The sequence below is a fragment of the Salmo salar genome, chromosome ssa06, assembly GCF_905237065.1.
Source record: "Salmo salar chromosome ssa06, Ssal_v3.1, whole genome shotgun sequence".
Lineage (NCBI taxonomy): Eukaryota > Metazoa > Chordata > Actinopteri > Salmoniformes > Salmonidae > Salmo > Salmo salar.
In genome coordinates this window covers 32,185,069-32,202,863 of record NC_059447.1, presented here as the reverse complement: position 1 = coordinate 32,202,863, position 17,795 = coordinate 32,185,069, and the positions used below count along the sequence as shown (strand labels likewise).

The following is a 17,795-nucleotide window of genomic DNA, read 5'->3' as shown; positions in this document are numbered from 1 at the left end:
TATGTCAGGAGGACAGAATATTTCCCAGGTAGCCCTTGACCTTGGTGGCAATGGAATGCACCTTGAGATGTTGTCTGGGTCGCGGTGGCCGGGAGATTTATCCAGTGGTATTGAGGACTAGCTTTTCTTTTAAGGAGGCAGATAGTGTTGACCTTCTCTATCCTCTCCGGGTCCTGGCCACAACGTTTAGGGTTCAACTTTTAGGGTTTCCATAAGAAGAGAGCAGTAGTGCTGTTACACCACAGACCCGGTTCATCCACTGATGCCACATACTGAAACCCAGGCCTCTCAATGCCTCTCAGTCTGTGCATATCTAGTAAGAGGAAATACAAGCGAGTGGTGTACAGAGGTCTCTGAACCTGCCATTGATTCTTGACAATAGGTTTCACAATGTTAATTGAGACTATAGAGAAATGTAAGAGGACTCTCATATGCTTTCAAAAACATTTGTAGGCCTGTGACATGCATGGGTTACTCTGTGACAGTAATGTCACACTCACACAGGGATAGATTCAGGTATCACAATTTTATTTAAAAAATTAGAACTTTTTCATATTTCAGTGTTGCCATGCTTTGAGCATATAACAATACAGTATAAAATCTCAACCCAAAAGGAGGATAGTAAAAGCAGATTTTGTTGATGCTGCTGCAGCAATTAGTTAAGTCATGCAGTTACTGTACAGAAAACATTCCCATTAAAGTACAAACACCTCAATGAATTGCTTTTAAGTACAATAATCATCTTATTATCCAACTTAAGGTGTTATGATAATAAACATCTCTTTTGGAAATAAATCTCGTTGTAGGCCTACAGGAAAATAAATACGACAGAAAATACTTTGCAAATCATAATGAATGTGCTGAGTTATTTCAACATCCCAAGGCACCCAGGCTTGTATGTTGGCAAATAATATGTCATTCTTTACACAAAATTGCGTCAAGCAGGTGGTGATAGAGAAACGATAGCGATAGAGCAGAAAGCTGTGCCTGTTTCATAACCATTTAAGTATACATTCCTTTTCAAGTCCACCCGTTGATCACAGTGAAAATCCCAGGCAATGGCAATATAAATAAAATCGCATGATTGGTTGAAATGCGTGTCCCCAGTCCAATAAAAACAAAGCAACAGTAAGCATGTCGTCCCCCACGAATGATGCAGCCACCCCATTGGCCAATCAGTATGATTTTGTAAATGACCAATTTCTATGACAAGACACATCATTCACCCAAGTTTCGTCAAAATCGGGCCAGTGGTGTCTGAGATATCTTGTGGGTTAGCTAGACTCATCACTCTGAGTCATATGTTGAGTCTTGACAGCATTTGTTACAATACGAATATCCTTGACTAATTTTTGCCAGACCATGCCCAAGTGAATATTTATTGGTCAATAGTGGCCATGTTGTTTTAGGTACTAGTCTGGAAAATATTGCCATAGATGCCACATATCAAGTTTCATGCAGATCGGTCATTTGGTGCCAGAAGAGTAGCGTTTTAAGTGTTTTTCATAAAATTCTAAATAACGGAAAATCCATAATGGTGAAGCTTATTGGTCCCTGAGGCAAATATGTTTCTTTTGAGGAGAGGGACCTATGTACCGAATTTCATGACATTAGGTCAAACGGGGTAATGGACGTGACCTTTCAAAGTTTGCATTTGAAATATTATACAATTCTTGTTATAGCGCCATCATCTGGCCAATCAGTGTAATTTTGTAAATGCCGGATATCTAATGCAAGACGCATCATTCAAGTTTTGTCACAACCGACCTAGTGCTGTCTGAGATGTCACGTGTGACTAATGTACGAACGCACTAATGTACTAACGGACGGAGACAGATCCCCAGTCCCCTCCCCGATTTCCTCGTCGGGGACAACTACATGGTCACCAATTCTACTGATGGTGGACGTTCTAAGTGGTCCTCTGTCGGGGAGTGCTGTCTGCGTCTGCACTGCGTTGTGGTGATATGCTGGCCTGTATGTGTCAATTGCTCTGAAGACCATGAGATAACAAACCGGCCTGTTGGACGAAGTGCTTTGAAGCATCCAACCAGATGCCAAAACTATCTAACTGAAATATCCAAGATGAACAAGGTCAGATTCTTATTTTAGACAGGTAGAAATCTAGTAAGTGTCCACACATAAAGTATTCCATATCTATAACAAATCCAGATGTCATTTACCGAAATAAGTTCTTCTTTATCTATCAAATCAGACGCATTATGAACAGAGGCTTTAACACACACATTTCTCATTGGCTTTTCACTTTTCCCTGCAGTTCAGTTCAGTTGACGACAAGCCTCAAATGTCCACTTGGAGGCTCCTCCGTAAATATCAATGCTGCTCTCCAACCACGAAAACACGTTGCCTATCTGCGCTTTGCTGCTGCAAGTTGCCAGGTTGTATATCTCTCCAATAGACAACTTCCGGTCCCAGATATGAAAATTCGCCAGGTCTCCAACAAAAGCTTGTGTAGCATCAAAGCCCCCTCCAAGCGTATCCTGTGGGAAATAATATAGAATTAATGAAGATGGATATTGTGCTAACACAAAGGAAAACAATTATTTCAAGTTAACCTTTGGAGTTAATTTGTGCATTAAATAATTTATCCATGCTTCCATCCATGTGGCTTGTTAGATGAAACCAAGGATAGCTCATATATCAAATGAGTAGACTTTTTCATTTAGCCAGATTATTGTTTTGACTGATGAATCACGTTACCATGCAAATGGCTTGTCATTTTGCCATTGCAGTGTGAGCTGATAAATCAGAATTGGGGTTGCCCTGTTTCGTCAGCCTGGCCTCATACTTTACGTATTTCTTAGCACCTCCAAGACATATGATACCTAGTAATGGTGTAGTTACTTTAGCTAGAAAGGGAGATTGGTTGGGGGGGATGGATGGGAGTAATCTGCAACTGTCTTGCAATTCAAAGGTTGTGTGATCGAGTCGCGTTGGGGACAACTGTAGCATTTTAACTTACTCTTCCCCTAACTCTTATTTAAAACTTAACCAATTTCACCTAACCTGCTATGTAAATTCTCCTAAACTTTGTCGTTTTAGTTCTCCTAACCGTTTACAAAAGTTATCCTAAACTTTGTTTTTAGTTCCCCTAACCGCCAACATAAATTCTCCCCATAATTCTCATTTGTGGTTATGGCGCAATAAGCAACCTGGTCCCAGAGAAAGACGTATAATAGTATACGTCCCACAAAGTGTTGTATAATATACTTCATTCAGTTCATATGCTATTGTACGACCGGGTAAGACGTACAATATGATACTATACATCCTATATTTCGTATGATATTGTACGATCGCTATTCCATTCATAATGTAACGTACATAAAGTAATATATCATATGAAATGGAGTGTCACAGATTTACTTACAGAATAATACGAATTGCCCTGAGACTATGTTGGTTTCATGTGTAAAAAGGATCATTTCTCACACTCCCAGTGGCTAGAGCTGCCGCTTTTAGGGAACAGAACACTATTCCGGACGCTTACAAGAAATCCCGCTATGCCCTCCGACGATCCATCAAACAGGCAAAGCATCAATACAGGACCAAGATCGAATCCTACTACACCAGCTCTGATGCTCGTCGGATGTGGCAAGGCTTGCAAACTATCACGGATAACAAAGGGAAACACAGCCACGAGCTGTTCAGTAATGCGACCCTACAAGACGAGCTAAATACCTTCTATGCTTGCTTCAAGCCTTGTAACACTAAACCATGCATGAGAGCACATGCTGTTCCAGATGACTGTGTGTTCACGCTCTCCGTAGCCGATGTGGGTAAGACCTTTAAACAGGTTAACATTCAAAAGGCAGCAGGGCTAGACTAATTAACAGGGCATGTACTCCGAGCATGCAAGGACCAGGTGGCAAGTGTCTTTACTGACATGTTCAACCTCTCCCTGACCCAGTCTGTAATATCTACATGTTTCAAGCAGACCACCATAGTTCCTGTGCCCAAGAATGCCAAGGTAGCCTGTCTAAATGACTATCACCCCGTAGCACTCACATCTGCCACCATGAAATGCTTTGAAAGGCTGGTCATGGCTCACATCAACACTATCATCCCAGACACAGAGGACCCCCTCCAATTGGCATACCGCCCCAACAGATCCACAGATAATGCAATCTTATTGCACTCCACACTGTCTTTCCCATCTGGACAAAAATAACACCTACGTGAGAATGCTGTTCATTGACTACAGCTCAGCGTTCAACACCAAAGTGCCTTCCAAGCTCATCACTAAGCTAAGGACCTTGGGACTAAACACCTCCCTCTGCAACTAGATGTTGGACTTCCTGACGGGGCTGCCCCCAGGTGGTAAGGGAAGGGAACAACACATCCACCACCCTTGACCCTCAACATTGAACCTTAGGGGCAATGCGGTGCCAGGACAACAACCTCTCTCTCAACGTCAGCAAGACAAAGGAGCTGATTGTAGGTACAGGAAACGGAGGGCTGAGCATGCCTCTATCCACATAAACAGTGCTGTAGTGGATCAGGTTGAGAGCTTCAAGTTCCTCGGTGTCCACATCACTAAGGAATTATCATGGTCCACACACACCAACACAGTCGTGAAGAGAGCACGACAATTCCTCTTCCACCTCAGGAGGTTGAAAAGATTTGCATGGGCCCTCAGATCCTCAAAACTTTCTACAGCTACACCATTGAGAGCATCTTGACTGGCTGCATCACCGGTATGGCAACTGCTTGGCATCTGACCACAAGGCGCTACAGAGAGTAGTGCATATGGCCAAGTACATCACTGGGGCTGAGCTCCCTGCCATCCAGGACCTCTATACCAGGCTGTGTCAGAGAAAGACCCTTAAAATTGTCAAAGACTCCAGCCACCCAAGTCATAGACTGTTCTCTCTGGTACCGCATGGCAGGCGCTACCGATGCACCAGGTCTGTAACCAACATGACCCTGAACAGCTTACTACAAGCCATTAGACTGCTAAATAGTTAGTCCGGGGAGCTATTGGTTCACTATTTAACTATCTGCATTGACCCTTTTTGCAGCAACTCTTTTGACTCGTCACATATGCTGCTGCTAGTTTTTATTATCTATCTTGTTGCCTAGTCACTTTATCCCTACCTACTGTATATGTACATACAGTGAATTTGGAAAGCATTCAGACCCCTTGACTTTTTCCATATTTTGTTACGTTACAGCCTTATTCTAAAATGTATTAAATTATAGATTTTTTGGACAATCTACACATAATACCCTATAATGACAAAGCAAAAACAGGTTTTTAGAAATGTTTGCCAATGTATTAAAAATATAAAACAGAAAGGTTGAAGGAATTTGTCCATAGAGTTCCGCGACAGGATTGTTTCGAGGCACAGATCTGGGGAAGGGTACCAAAACATGTCTGCAGCATTGAAGGTCCCCAAGAACACAGTGGCCTCCATCATTCTTAAATGTAAGAAGTTTGGAATCACCAAGACTCTTCCTAGAGCTGGCCGCCTGGCCAAACTGAGCAATCGTGAGACAAGGGCCTTGGTCAGGGAGGTGATCAAGAACCCAATGGTCACTCATACATAGCTGCAGAGTTCCTCTGTGGAGATGGAAGAAACTTCCAGAAGGACAACCATCTCTGTAGCACTCCACCAATCAGGCCTTTATGGTAGAGTGGCCAGACGGAAGCCACTCCTCAGTAAAAGGCACATGACAGCCTGCTAGGAGTTTGCCAAAAGGCACCTAAAGGAATCTCAGACCATGAGAAACAAGACTCTCTGGTCTGATGAAACCAAAGTTTAACTCTTTGGCCTGAATGCCAAGCGTCATGTCTGGAGGAAACCTGGCACAATCTCTACGGTGAAGCATGGTGGTGGCAGCATCATGCTGTGGGGATGTTTTTCAGTGGCAGGGACTGGGAGACTAGTCAGGATCGAAGGAAAGAAGAATGTGAGAAACTCCCCAAATGCAGGTGTGCCAAGCTTGTAGCATCATACCCAAGAAGACTCAAGGCTGTAATTGCTGCCAGAGGTGCTTAAGTACAGCATAAAGGGTCTGAATACTTACGTAAATGTATATTTCAGTTGTTTTTTTTAATATATTTTCTAAAATTTCTAAAAACCTGTTTTTACTTTGTCATTATGGGGTATTGTGTGTAGATTGATGAGGAAAGTTTTTTTCTTAATCCATTTTATAATAAGGCTGTAACGTTACAAAATATGGAAAAAGCAGAAGGGTTCTGAATACTTTCCGGACGCACTGTATTTCCCTCAATTACCTCGTACCCCTGCACATCGACTCAGTACTGGTACCCCATGTATATAGCCAAGTTATCATTACTCATTGTGTATTTATTCCTTGTGTTATTATTTGTCTATTTTTCTATTATTTCTCTTTTTTTCTCTCTGCATTGTTTGGAAGGGCCTAGAGGTAAGCATTTCACTGTTAGTCTACACCTGTTGTTTACGAAGCATGTGACAAATATTATTTTATTTGATTGATTTAATTTGACAATCGATCCAAATTCATGCCTAAAAGGGATAATTCCTCCATCTTATTATGGAACCTGAGAGTCAGCAGCTCAGGTCTGACTGATGCTATGTTTATGCTATAGGCCATGTCCCTTTTGATATTATGTCCTAAGGTACCAAAGTGTATTGATTAAAAACTGACCATTAAAATTGTAATGGACATACCTGTTCTTGTCCCAATATCAGAACACCTTGTGGTTTGATTGGATGGTATGGAGCAAGGTTTTCTCCACTGCCCCTCATGACTCCATCTTGGAAAGCCTCCCATACTCCATCTCGAGTTGTCCATGTGACACAGATGTGATGCCACTTCCCGTCATTGATAATGAATGGTAATTTAGCTACCTGGAATGGATTTCAGTATTTTCTTTTAGTATATGCTGGAGTTTTTTATATTTTTTTATCACTGCAGCCAACTAAAATAAAAAAGCTTGCATATTTATTAAAAAGCTTGAGGCTTTATAGTCAGTGTGGTCTAATTCAAAAATGATATTTCTTTGTAGTTTGTAGTGCAGGCACTCATGCTACAATCAGCATGTTCATACATTAAGAATAATTTTGATGCAATACTCTGCTTTCAAATAATATTTTGTATACTGTTGGTGATATATGCATCATGTAAAATAACATGTGAGTATACCTTGTCATTGATGAGTATCTCCATAGGATTATTCCCCCACTCAATCAGCACCAGCTCGTTGGCCTGCCCTGGCACTGCGTAGGAGAACGGCGTGCCCACCCCAGGTGATGCATTGGATTTGAGCCACATGCAGACAGTGAATGCGTACATCTCAGGGAGACTCTTCTTCACTTTGGCATACATGTAGTTGGTCCTCAACGGGAATGTCAACTGGAATTTATCCAGCGGCCTGTTTTCTTTCTGACCTGTAAACAAAACAGAGGACAAGGTTAAAGATGTCACCTGTCACAATAATTATTGTGGGATAGCCTAGGCCTATTGAAGCAGTGCTTGACTTGGGCAGGAGCTCACCGGTACTAAGTACTGGCACCTCAGATGTTCTACTGCTTGAGCTCCTGTTCCTCTTATAGAATATTAGCTAAGAAATATTGTGGAGCTCCTGCATCTAAATATAAACAGTACCAGCACCCAAAATTAGTACAGAAACATATTTCACTCCAAGTCAAGCACTGTAGAGCACTGTTAGAGCCTCTTATATCGGCTATCTGAGTGACACCAATTTGTTGGACATCAATGGTGGGACATGTGTCCTGTCTTTAACAACCAACTGTGATTGTCAGGTCAAGATGAACGTGAGGATTTGAGTTTTATTTTTTGAAGGTTGTAAAATATGTCGCTGAGCATCACGTAATGCGCAGGGGAGATTTGCAGCGGATTGCTGCTGAAGGTTGACTGATCAATGTAGTTATACAACAAAATCCTGTTTCTTGTGGTTCCACGTTTTTTTCTGCGGCATGATAGGCATCACATGAGCAAAGCGTTTGGAATAGCGGTCCTGGTCTCTCCTCACCCCTCCCTCGGCGGGACTTTACAACGGTGTTTGTTGCCCGCTATAAGGAGCTGGAGCTTTACGCCATAGGGTCCTGGCGAACTTTGCTCTGCTCAAACGGCTCGTGGTGCAAGTGGAGAAGGCTGTTTCAATAGAATTTAACCATTTTGATCTGCATTAATTAAGGGGAAAGTTCTAAATACAGAAGGTTGCACCATCCCTTTTTTACGGATGCCTTAAACAGTAAATCACCTTCTTAAGCCACACATCTTTGTGGAATTGGATATGCAAAGCAATGCAGCTATTCACCGGATCCCATCCCCTCCCCTGCGATGCAATGGACACCAGCCATATTACCAATTGATTTCGTATATTGACATTAATCTATTCATTAGTAATAAACATCACTTCAGTTGGATTTGAAAGGTCTTTCAGAATAGCTCGTTTTTGTTTTTAAACGGCAATACTAATTAGTTAAACTATGCCGGCCAAGTATTTGTGGCGTTTTTGAGCTCGCACCTTTCTCGAGGTCGGTGATTCTCTGGTGCAGGGATGTGAGAGTCGACTCCACTCTACCGCGCTGCTCCGTCTCGTTCCGCAGCCCAGGCTTTCCATCTTCTATACTGTTCACACGGGATAACACCTGCTTCTCCAAATCGTCGATTTTACTCTGTAGCAGGTCTTTCAGACTGTTCGTCTGGACCGAGTTGTTGTTCCGACTGAATTGCTGTGGAATGAAATAATGATTAGTTAAAAAAACGTTTTAAAAATACTGAGAAACATTACAACCCATATGCTGAGGGACATCGTAAAGCTAATGCCAGATTAATTTATTTAAGGTTTATTGCCCTGTGGAGTTAGCAACATGGTAGCCTACATCTAGCAACTAAATTCGTCTCCGGCAAGGTGTCTGTCCTCAGCATGACTTGTTAAATTTCACGATTAGTGCAGAGTATTAACCTACATTGTGGAGGGCTGTTCATCCCTGGAAGTAAATGTGATAAACAAAGTACAAGGGCGGCAGTGCGAGTTGGACAGGACAGTGCAACGTGATTTAGCCATTGTATAAACATCTCGTTTTTCACCCAAAATGATTGGTGAAATGTATAAAGCCTATTATTTCGTTAAGATTATGGTTCTCCACATACCTCGAGATTTTCTAATCTCTGCTTTAGAGACTGTAATGTCTGCGATAGTTGCGCCAAAGTGTCCGAGGGACCCCTTGATACATCCCCCATAGTATTTTTGGTCCCCGTCTCTTTTCTCCTTCCCCCAGGTCCGGGCTCGGGCGCACTCTGGCCCTCACAGCGAGTTAACTTGGAAGTCAGTTCTCTGATAGTCTCTTTTTGGTTCATAATGGTCTCCTTCTGCTGTAGGACGGTCTCCCGGAGCTGCATTACAGTAGTCTTCAGATCCTCTCCAGGCATACTGTTTTGCAAGGTAGCGGCGCATATGTCCATATCCTTGGGCACCGACGTGCAAATAAATTGAGTCTGTCCATCACCAAAGTCTTGGCACGAACCCTCCACGAATAAGTAACAAAGTATAAAAAGTTTCCAAGAGATTGCCTTCTTAATGGCCTGCATTTCGCCGTGTGTGTTGTGTTGCATTTGGTTTAGGAGCAGCGGTGGTGTGTGGCGAGTGATTTCAGGACCACGGAGCTGTCGCTTTTTGTTGTAATCCGTCTGTGGCGCGCGCCCGGTTTATATAGCGCGCGTGGTCTGCGCTGAGCAGATTCACCCCATCACGGAGAGGAGGACTCTCGCAGCTTAATCACCTCTCGACGTCAAGGTGGAAGGAGCCTCACGCTCAAAGATGAAACTCGAGGCTCCCGGATGCTAAATCATTCATCACGACGACAATTTGTCATTTCTTAATGTGTATTATTAATTTAAAATTTGCGGATTGGTAAACAGCAATGGCATTACTGGGTATCAGGAGAGTCAGCTGTGTTCGTTTTGTGCATATAGGCAAAACCGACCGAACTGAATTCACATCGAAAGGAAGTTCAGGGCTGTATGGCTGTGACACTGATAGCCCCATATACATTTTCTCATGTTACCATATTTATAATAGATAACACTGTCTGCATGTTTACAGCAGCCAGCACAGCCATTAACATCAGTATAATTACACGAGCAGCAGTTGTATTACCATCAATAGCTGCACTTCTTTGACTGTCACACCCAGGTTTATTAGAATGTTGTTAAGTGGTTTTCTTTATTTGGTAAATTGCATATATTTCTCATTGTACAGTATAATTTTGCAGAAACGTGAAAATAATTGAATGCTCTAAATTAATATGTTCCTAATCTTCTTCATCTATTGTCAAGCTGGTCCACCTTAAGTCAGGCCCCTCACACAGGCATGGTGGTTTGTAAGTGACTCAGTGGTAATACCCAGAATGTTTTCCCATGGGGTGTCAGCCTGAGGCCCTCAGGCACCCATGGGGTGTCAGCCTGTTTTTGCCCTTTGGGCAAAACGATACTGCAAAGTGTCAACACAGTCTGCAGTATTTGAATGCAGTATTTGTAATCATCTGAATAATTCAATCCATAAAAAGGACTTTTGCTATTTCAATTATTCAGAGAGAGCAATATTACTTTTTTGGTTGCGTACTCAGCCTTTATTAATTATATCAGTGTTGAAAATCAAATGAAACAACTTGAATAAGTAATGAAAACATATTGGAGCTTAGATTAAAATGGATTTACTTTAGGCAACTGCAGAATGTGTACAGTACAATGGACAATATGAGTCTATGTGATGGAAGGACATGGAGGACGGAGAGGCATTAAACCTACAACACCTTCACTGACTTCACAAATTACGCCTTCTATCCCCAGGGAAACTCATGCCACTAACACATTTTATTGGGGAAGTGATCCTAGATTTGTGCCTACAGGCAACTTGTTCCCTGAGCAATGATCCCAGTCCAAGTTATTGAAATGAAGATTCTATACGTGTTTAGTGCTTACTTTGAATGCTGTAAGTGCTGCACCTGAATGCCAAAGCTTTTCACCTCCTATCAGCTGACAATCCTAGATAGTCTTACCATGAGGTAGATTATATATACAAAAGTGTGTGGACAACACTTCAAATTAGTGTATTTGGCTATTTCAGCCAAGCCCATTGCTGACAAGTGTATAAAATTGAGCACACAGCCATGCAATCTCCATAGACAAACATTGGCAGTAGAATGGCCTTACTGAAGAGCTCAGTGACTTTCAATGTGGCACCGTCATAGAATGCCACCTTTCCAACAAGTCAGTTCATCAAATCTCTGCCCTGCTAGAGCTTCCACGGTCAACTGTAAGTGATGTTGTTGTGAAGTGAAGTAGTAGCAACAACAGCTTAGCTGTGAAATGGTAGGCCACACAAGCTCACAGAACAGTACCGCCGAGTGCTGAAGCTCGGGGCGCGTAAAGATCGTCTGTCCTCGGTTGCAACACTCACTACAGAGTTCCAAACTGCCTCTGAACTTCATGAAATGGGTTTCCATAGCCAAGCAGCCGCACACAAGCCTTAGATCACAATGCACAATGCCAAGCGTCTCTTGGAGTGGTGTAAAGCTCGCCTCTATTGGACTCTGGAGCAGTGAAAACAAGTTCTCTAGAGTGATGAATCACGCTTCACCATCTGGCAGTCCGACGGACGAATCTGGATTTGACGGATGCCAGGAGAACGCTACCTGCCCGAATGCATATTGCCAACTGTAAAGTTTGGTGGAGGAGGAATAATGGTCTGGGGCTGTTCTTCATGGTTTGGGCTAGGCCCCTTAGTTCCAGTGAAGGGAAATCTTAATGCTACAGCATACAATGACATTGTAGACGATTCTGTGCTTTCATCTTTGTTGCAACAGTTTGGGGAAGGCCCTTTCCTGTTTTAGCATCACAATGTCCCCGTGCACAAAGCGAGGTCCATACAGAAATGGTTTGTTGAGATTGGTGTGGAAGAACTTGACTGGCCTGCACAGACCCCTGACCTCAACCTCATCAAACACATTTGGGATGAATTGGAACGTCGACTGCGAGCCAGGCCTAATCGCTCAACATCAGTGCCCGACCACGCTAATGCTCTTGTGGCTGAATGGAAGCAAGTCCCCCCAGCAATTTTCCATATTAAACTCCATATTAATGCTCATGATTTTGGAATGAGACGTTCGACAAGCAGGTGTCCACATACTTTTGTAGTGTATATGTATAATGGCTGAACTGAGGGCGAGTGGTTCTTGGTTTTGCGCATGGAACTAAATGTGACATTCCTGCCTCTATTCAATTCTCATTGACCATCATGGTTGTTCTCTGATCAGATATTATTATTCTGTTCTTAGGTGAAAATAAGTCAGATGTGTACAAGGAATTAAATGAGTAGGAGGAGATTTATTGACTCTAAGCTCTGTGTGTAACCATAAGGTTGCTAGGGGGCCATAATAAAAATAACGTCTGTGTCCACTGATTCCTGCCACCAAAAAAAGCCAAGGGAAAATTCTTTGTTCTCAGCTCTTCTGGGGCGTTCAAGAGATGGAATGGAAGACTACATTTATGGTTATGTAATTGTCTGAGTGCTTCATAACAGGCTGTAAGGGGTAAACCTGGAAAGGGTGAAGTAATGCTGTCATAAGAAATGGTTGGAATTCACAATTTACAGTCGTTGATGATGATGTTTCACCAAGCTTTTATGGATTGGAAGATGGAGGAGCATATCTTCTGCTCTGCCTCGTGTGAGCTCAAGCAAAAGTAAAAACAATCTAACCCTCTTCCGTTAACTAGCCCTAGGCCACTGTAAATATTTTATTCGCATTAATGCCTCTTACCAAAACCAAATGTTTTTCAAATTATGAGTGCAGTATTGTCTTTTTCAGCAAGGCACTTTTCCCTAATTGGTCCAGGGGTGCCGTACTACTATGGCTGACCCTGTAAAACAACACATTTCACTGCACCTAGCTGGTGTATGTGATAATAAAACATATATATTTAAAGATGATAGTGTACACTGCATTGCACTGTCATTCTACTTTTGTTGGTTGTAAATGCTCTGTCTCTAATAGTCTTTGTAGCGACTTATCCCTGTTCTCTGCCCAGACACTATACAATAACAAATACACACAATTGTTTTTCTTACTGGAGGTTTAACTCTTACATACCGTAACGTACAGTTGAAGTCGGAAGTTTACATACACTTATGTTGGAGTCATTAAAACTCGTTTTTCAACCACTCCACAAATTGATTGTTAACAAACTATAGTTTTGGCAAGTCGGTTAGGACATCTACTTTGTGCATGACAAATAATTTTTCCAGCAATTGTTTACAGACAAATTATTTCACTTATAATTCACTGTATCACAATTCCAGTGGATCAGAAGTTTACATACACTAAGTTGACTGTGCCTTTAAACAGCTTGGGAAATTCTAGAAAATGATGTCATGGCTTTAGAAGCTTCTGATAGGCTAATTGACATAATTTGAGTCAATTGGAGGTGTACCTGTGGATGTATTTCAAGGCCTACCTTCAAACTCAATGCCTCTTTGCTTAACATCATGGGAAAATCAAAAGAAATCAGCCAGGACCTCATTGTAGACCTCCATGAGTCTGGTTCATCCTTGGGAGCAATTTCCAAACACCTGAAGGTACCACGTTCATCTCTACAAACAATAGTATGCAAGTATAAACACTATGGGACCACGCAGCTCAGGAAGAAGACGCGTTCTGTCTCCTAGAGATGAACGTACTTTGGTGCGAATCAATCCCAGAACAACAGCAAAGGACCTTGTGAATACGCTGGAGCAAACAGGTACAAAAATATATCCACAGCAAAATGAGTCCTATATCGACATAACCTGAAAGGCCGCTCAGCAAGGAAGAAGCCACTGCTCCAAAACTGACATAAAAAAAGCCAGACTACGGTTTGCAACTGCACATGGGGACAAAGATCGTACTTTTTGGAGAAATGTCCTCTGGTCTGATGAAACAAAAATAGAACCGTTTGCCCATAATGACCATCATAATGTTTGGAGGAAAAAGGGGGAGGCTTGCAAGCCGAAGAACACCATCCCAACCGTGAAGCACAGGGGTGGTAGCATCATGTTGTGGGGGTGCTTTGCTGCAGGAGGGACTGGTACACTTCACAAAATAGATAGAATCATGAGGAAGTGAAATTATGTGGATTTATTGAAGCAACATCTCAAGACATCAGTCAAAAAGTTAAAGCTTGGTCGCAAATGGGTCTTCCAAATGGACAATGACCCCAAGCATACTTCCAAAGTTGTGGTAAAATGGCTTAAGGACAACAAAGTCAAAGTATTGGAGTGGCCATCACAAAGCCCTGACCTCAATCCTATAGAAAATGTGTGGGGAGAACTGAAAAAGCGTGTGCGAGCAAGGAGGCCTACAAACCTGACTCAGTTACAGGAGGAATGGACCAAAATTTACCCAACTTATTGTGGGAAGCTTGTGGAAGGAACGTTTGACCCAACGCTACCAAATACTAATTTGCTCCCTCTCTTGTAACGCTGACATGTACAGTACATGATCTACAAAGCACTCAGTTATTCATTGCCATTTTTCTGATGTGGTATTTTGACATGAAAAAGCAAACAGGAATCTAGTAATGTTCTCAGCTTGCCTCTGTAGATTACGTGCATGGCTATTGTGTATGATTTGATTTTATGGATCATTAGCTTTCATGATTTAGATCCTTTTCCTGTTGTAGTGAAAATTGGGTATATGCTTGTACCTCTATAATGGTATTTATCGTATGACCCTGGCCTGCCCATATTCCTATCAGGGAATGTAAACGGGTCGATTTGTCTGTAGATAATGTACACCCCTGAAGCAGTCAGTGTAGTCAGAAACTTGAACAACTGCTGTGTAATGTTTATTTTTTATGATTACACCGTGTCTGATACTCTTTCTAAACCTGCAGGTATGAATTGAATTAGGCATCAGGCATTCTCTCATTCTCATAGCCGGGGGTATTATATTTCAATCTCATACTGCTCTCAAACAAAGATGAAACCTGGCTTTGGAAAATCGCATAAGCAGCTTCTGTAATATATTGGTTTAAGTCAAACATGTTTTTAAAATATTTTAACTATGTAGTACTACAGGCCTGTAGGCCACGGTATGGTGTAAGTACTATCCTACAGCTACTAACGAGACAACCTAAGCATAACTGCATGTTTTATTGGACATACAAATCTAGATTAATCCAGCCGTGCCAACGTTTCACACATAGTTTTAGCTCAAACCCTGGTAATCCTCGACTGGTTTTGGATTTTGCATACGAAGCGCCCGAACTAAGGTGAGAGTTCAGCGTAATGAACAGTATATGCAAAGGTGGATCACAGTGTAAACACATCACATGAATATGAAGCACACAGCTCAAGGCACTATCAGCCTCTGAATCTCTTACACCTTTGGATATCAGAAAAGAGATATTAGCAAAAATACTTCCAATACTGTGGGCTGCTGTGGGTATTGGATCCATGTTCACGTCAACACAATATGCACAATGTAAAGTTGTATACTATGCTTCAAAACACATATACAGTCATGACTCATAAACTCTTGGCAGCACGTTATGTGTAGGTGGGAATCTCATGTCTGGGTATGTAGCAGTCTCCTGTCAGAGAGACAGAGGAAGCATGCGGAGCTGTCAAGAGGTCCAGTTTAATGAATGGATGTAGACAGACAAAATTAAACTAGCCAATGTGATGGAATTGCTGAAGTCATGTCCGTCAATGTCACATCCTGACCAGTAAAAGGGGTTATTTGTTATTGTAGTTTGGTCAGGGCGTGGTAGGGGGTGTTTGTTTTGTGTGTTTCGGGGTTTTTGATTTATGTTCTATCTTTTCTATTTCTATGTTTATTCTAGTTTTCTATTGCTATGTTGTGTTTTTCAATGACCTCCAATTAGAGGCAGCTGGTTGTCGTTGTCTCTAATTGGAGGCCATATTTAAGTGTGTTTGTTTTTCACTTGTTTTTGTGGGTGGTTGTTCCTAGTATAGTCTGTGCACCTTACTGGACTGTTTTAGGCGTTTATTTTGTTTAAGTGTCTTCTCTTTAATAAAGTAAAGAAGATTATCAATATACCCGCTGCATTTTGGTCCACTCCTTACGACGCCGTGACAGTCAAACTGTGTTCCAAAGTCTGGGAAAAAAGTAATAAAAGATGTCGAACAAAGTTAGTTTCACAGTAAAGTAATTGATATTCAAAAACACCCACACTGTATTGATGAGATAAAGATTCCTAATGCACAGAGCCCATATGGGTGTTTTCCTCATAGAAATGTATTCAGAGTAGCTTTTAAGATTCTGTGAAATGCTTCTGGAATGTGTTTTCCACTAACCTGTGTCTCTGGTTCTCTAGAGTTCTCTTTGCTCTGACCTGGATGACTTCCTACACATCTCAATTATTCAAAATTATATTCTGGTATGAGTAAAGGTTTTTTCTGCTTGAGGCGGCAATGGATGGAATGCAGGAAGTGCTGGAGGACCGAGAGATGTAACCTTCCCATGACCATCCACTTCTCTCAAGTTGCTGGAGGACCGAGAGAAGTAGATGGTCATGGGAAGGTTACAGTGTTTTCTCTGATGGTTTACAGTGCATTCGGAAAGTATTTAGACCCCTTGACTTTTTCCACATTTTGGTTCATTACAGGCTTATTCTAAAATTGATTCAAATATTTTTTCCCCCTCATCAATCTACACACAATGCCCCATAAGGACAAAACAAAAACAGTTTTTTTTTAAGTTTTGCAAATGTATTTAAAAAAAAATCGGAAATATCACATTTACATAAGTTTTCAGACCCTTTGCTCAGAACTAGGGTTGCAAAGGGTCAGAAACTTTCCCAGAATATGTTGGTAATTTTGCTTAAATTCATCAAAAAAGTTAGCTTATAACAGTGAAACTTCTTTGTGGGATACACATAAGGCAATTCTAGGTCTTGTGGCATATTTTGGTTAAACTATCCCCAATTCAATGGAATTGCAACCCTCTGCATGCACAGTGCATTCTTCCATCACATGTACAGCTGATTCTCAAGATCTTGCACACTAATGAGAGGCTATTGAGCCCACTACTACACTGTCTGAGCCAGGGGTTACATGCATTCTGGTAAGTTTTGATTACAATACTGGGTGGGGTGAATATATTTTAAATGACATACAAGATCCTTTGTTAACTCGTAAATAGTTGCCTACAGCAAAGTGTGTTTAAATAATTTCTAACTTGTTAACAATTTCTGCTAGTTAGTTTTTGCTACCATGTGGGTTTTAGCTTGCTTGAGCCTGCAAACTGAGGAGTGTTAATTCACCTGTTTCTATGAATGTTTCATTTTCAAAACATTTATCTTACAAAGGAGTTGTTATATCTAACTGCTTAACTATTTATCTGTACATGGAATTGTATTTTTTTATAAACTCATTTCTTTCAAATCTTTACAGGAAAAATGCTATGGGCACTATCTGATGTGTGGAGACATTTCACTGCAGCTAATGTAGAAGGGAAAGCTGTGTACATTTGCAAATACTGTGCCAAATCGTATGTGAAGAATGCAACAAAGATGCAGAATCATCTGGCCAAGTGCATAAAGTGCCCTCAGCGCTCACAGCAAGCAACCTCTGACAAAAGTCCCTCTACTTCTATTCGAGGTGAAAATGATGACTCAGACACCTTATCGATAGCAACAGCTCATGGTCCTCCTGGATTCAGACTTTTTTTTACTCAATGGAGGAACGTAGTCAGAGAAATGCTGATGAATGTCTTGCTCGAGCAGTGGATGCAACTGGTTCAGCTCTGATGCTCACA

General features: G+C 41.6%; 1 protein-coding gene across 1 annotated transcript; it reads right to left on the bottom strand.

The window, feature by feature from the left end:
• Positions 1-507: 507 nt before the first annotated feature.
• On the bottom strand, positions 508-9,670 carry LOC106606996 (neuronal pentraxin-1). Its single transcript, XM_014203525.2, has 5 exons — positions 9,130-9,670; positions 8,501-8,708; positions 7,153-7,397; positions 6,678-6,857; positions 508-2,498 (listed from the first exon to the last, which is right to left on the bottom strand). The coding sequence occupies exons 1-5, from the start codon at positions 9,589-9,591 to the stop codon at positions 2,277-2,279; spliced, it is 1,317 nt and encodes a 438-aa protein (XP_014059000.1). The 5' UTR covers positions 9,592-9,670; the 3' UTR covers positions 508-2,276.
• Between the last annotated feature and the right edge of the window lie 8,125 nt (positions 9,671-17,795).